General features: G+C 44.5%; 1 protein-coding gene across 1 annotated transcript; it reads right to left on the bottom strand.

The window, feature by feature from the left end:
* Window positions 1–497: 497 nt before the first annotated feature.
* Window positions 498–1,910, bottom strand: LOC127136815 (uncharacterized). The gene is made up of 2 exons (XM_051063334.1): window positions 1,454–1,910; window positions 498–1,312 (listed from the first exon to the last, which is right to left on the bottom strand). The coding sequence occupies exons 1-2, from the start codon at window positions 1,908–1,910 to the stop codon at window positions 498–500; spliced, it is 1,272 nt and encodes a 423-aa protein (XP_050919291.1).
* Between the last annotated feature and the right edge of the window lie 490 nt (window positions 1,911–2,400).

The following is a 2,400-nucleotide window of genomic DNA, read 5'->3' as shown; positions in this document are numbered from 1 at the left end:
GAAGAACCGGTGTCAACGAGGACCCGAGATAGGAGAGAGTCTGTACATGTGACTGAAATGTGTAACGCTTTATTATGGGCATTTCCCTCAGGAGGTAGCTCTGCTTCATTAAATCCCAAATACTTACTGGCAGTGATATTAGCAACCACGTCGTCAAATTGATCAACTGTGATATCTTGCATCACGTGAGCGACATTCAGGATTTTCAACAATGCTTTGCGATGAGCCTCAAAACTCAATAGCAAAGACAAAATGGATATTTTGGAGGGAATCTGGTTCAACTGGTCGACAATTTTGAAGTCACTCTTCTTGATCAATTTGAGGAATTTTTGGCTTTCCTCAAAAGTGATGCTTTTCTTGTGATCTTCAACTTGTTCTTTCTCAACCATCGGCCCTTTACCCTTAGACACTTCTGAATCTGCAGCTTTGTTGTCAATAACCTTCTTCGGCACTAGAGCAATTGTCATGTTTGGAGTGGCAGGTACAGTTTCCCCTGCCTACGGAGCCAGAATAGGAATGACCTTCTCCTTAGGCGGAATAACTGTGGGTGCTGGAGACACCCTAGGAGTGTATTTTGGAGCGAATACACGGCCACTGCGAGTCATGCCTCCCGCTCCAGCGATGTTGACGATTTCAGTGTCAGGAATACGAATTTCTTTTCCTCCCAAATACGTTGTTGTCTCATAATTCCAAGGCACTGCCTTGGTGTTCTGATACGGAAACAGACTAGGAACCCGAAAATGAATTGGCTGAATCCTCTTGGGAAGAGCTTCAACCTTCTTCTTTCTGTACACAATGGTTATCGGTTCAATTACTGCCACTTCTTCTACTGCCTTGGATCTGGAGAACTGTGTCAAACCCTGATCCATCAGTTCTTGTACACAACCTCTCAGCTTGTCGCAATTGTCTGGATTATACTTGCACACTGCACAATCATAATGTATACCTGATAGAAACCCAAACTGATAAAGTCTATGTAACACAAGTGACATCGGAGTCTTCACCTCTTCGGCCCTTAGTGTGGATTCGGTAGTTTCCTCCTCGACTACAGTGTTGACTGCTGCACCACCGTGATTCGACAAAGGATTCGTTTTCACATTAGATTTTTCTTCAGAGAAGGTCAGGATATCTTGACTAATCAAATCTTGGATTTTGTACTTGAGTGCCCAACAATCTTCTGTAGAATGCCCTATGAATCCGACGTGATAAGTGCATGAAGCATTAGGATCATGCTTAGGGTGAAATGGAGGAGTGGCCGCAGGTATTTCTTTTAGTATGATATCCCCCACATGGATCAGATAAGGCACCAATTCTGCATACGGTACCATAATCTTATCAATCTGAGGATGGTTACCAAAATTGCTTCTGTTGTTCTGACGTCGACTTTGCCCTTTATTGTCACGATGATATTGTTAATTTTGATTTCTCTTAGCGGGTGCTAATTGTTGATTACCTTTCTGCGGTTGATACTGACATATCGGTTGTTGATACTGAGTTACAGCGACATACAGATACGTATAATACAACATAGGGGTCATTGGAAACTGATATTGGGGATGGCCACCTGCCATCACAACATTTGCTTCCCCCTCTTTATTCTTTGTGAAGCCCCCATGCGATCTCTTGTTCATTGTCTGCGGAGCGGTTGTATCTGTGATTTTCCCTGATTTCAGCCCATTCTCTACTCGTTCACCAATAGTTACCATATCAGCAAAGTTTGTAGACGAACTCCCAATCATCTTCTCATAATACAACCCTTGGAGCGTACCCATGAAGATATCCACCAGTTCATTATCGGATAGTGTTGGTCGGACCCTAGACGCCATTTCATGCCAACACTGAGCATACTCTTTGAAGGTTTCATTAGATCTATACGCTTGATTTTGTAACTGAAGCCTTGTCGAAGTCATGTCAAGGTTGTACTTGTATTGTTTCAAAAATGCCTCGGATAGGTCCCTCAATGACCGGATCTTGGTGCATTCCAAACCCACGTACTAATCCAGGGAAGCCTCAGACAGACTATCCTGGAAGCAATGGATCAGCAGGTTGTAATTATCGATATACGACGCCATTTTCCTGCAGTACATGGTGATGTGACTGCGAGGACAACTAAGGCCTTTGTATTTCGGGAGGTCTGGCACCTTGAATTTTTACGGGAGTACCACGTTCGGAACCAAGCAGAGGTCTCGAGCATCGATACCAAAGGCTGAGAAATCCTCGATGGCCCTTATTCTATCGTCCAAGAGCTCATAATCCGCAGGTCTGGCCGAATCAGCAACGGGAGAAACGATCTGACTGGCTGGTCGAGAGGTTTCAGGAGCTATCTGAGTAGGCACGTTCGGAGAAAACAACATTTGAGGCGGGTATGAGAAACCTGGAGGCACTGTCTGAGCGGCGTGC

The sequence above is a fragment of the Lathyrus oleraceus genome, chromosome 4 (assembly GCF_024323335.1).
Source record: "Lathyrus oleraceus cultivar Zhongwan6 chromosome 4, CAAS_Psat_ZW6_1.0, whole genome shotgun sequence".
NCBI lineage: Eukaryota > Viridiplantae > Streptophyta > Magnoliopsida > Fabales > Fabaceae > Lathyrus > Lathyrus oleraceus.
The sequence above is the reverse complement of the archived record's forward strand: the minus strand, read 5'-3'. Positions and strand labels throughout refer to the sequence as shown.

Bases quoted from the DNA above. Each gene is read 5' to 3' on its own strand.
- LOC127136815 (XM_051063334.1), bottom strand. From the start codon at position 1,910: ATGACTTCGACAAGGCTTCAGTTACAAAATCAAGCGTATAGATCTAAT. The intron at 1,313-1,453 runs GTAATCAACAAT...TACCGTATGCAG, and splicing joins TCAGTATCAACCGCAGAAAG to AATTGGTGCCTTATCTGATC.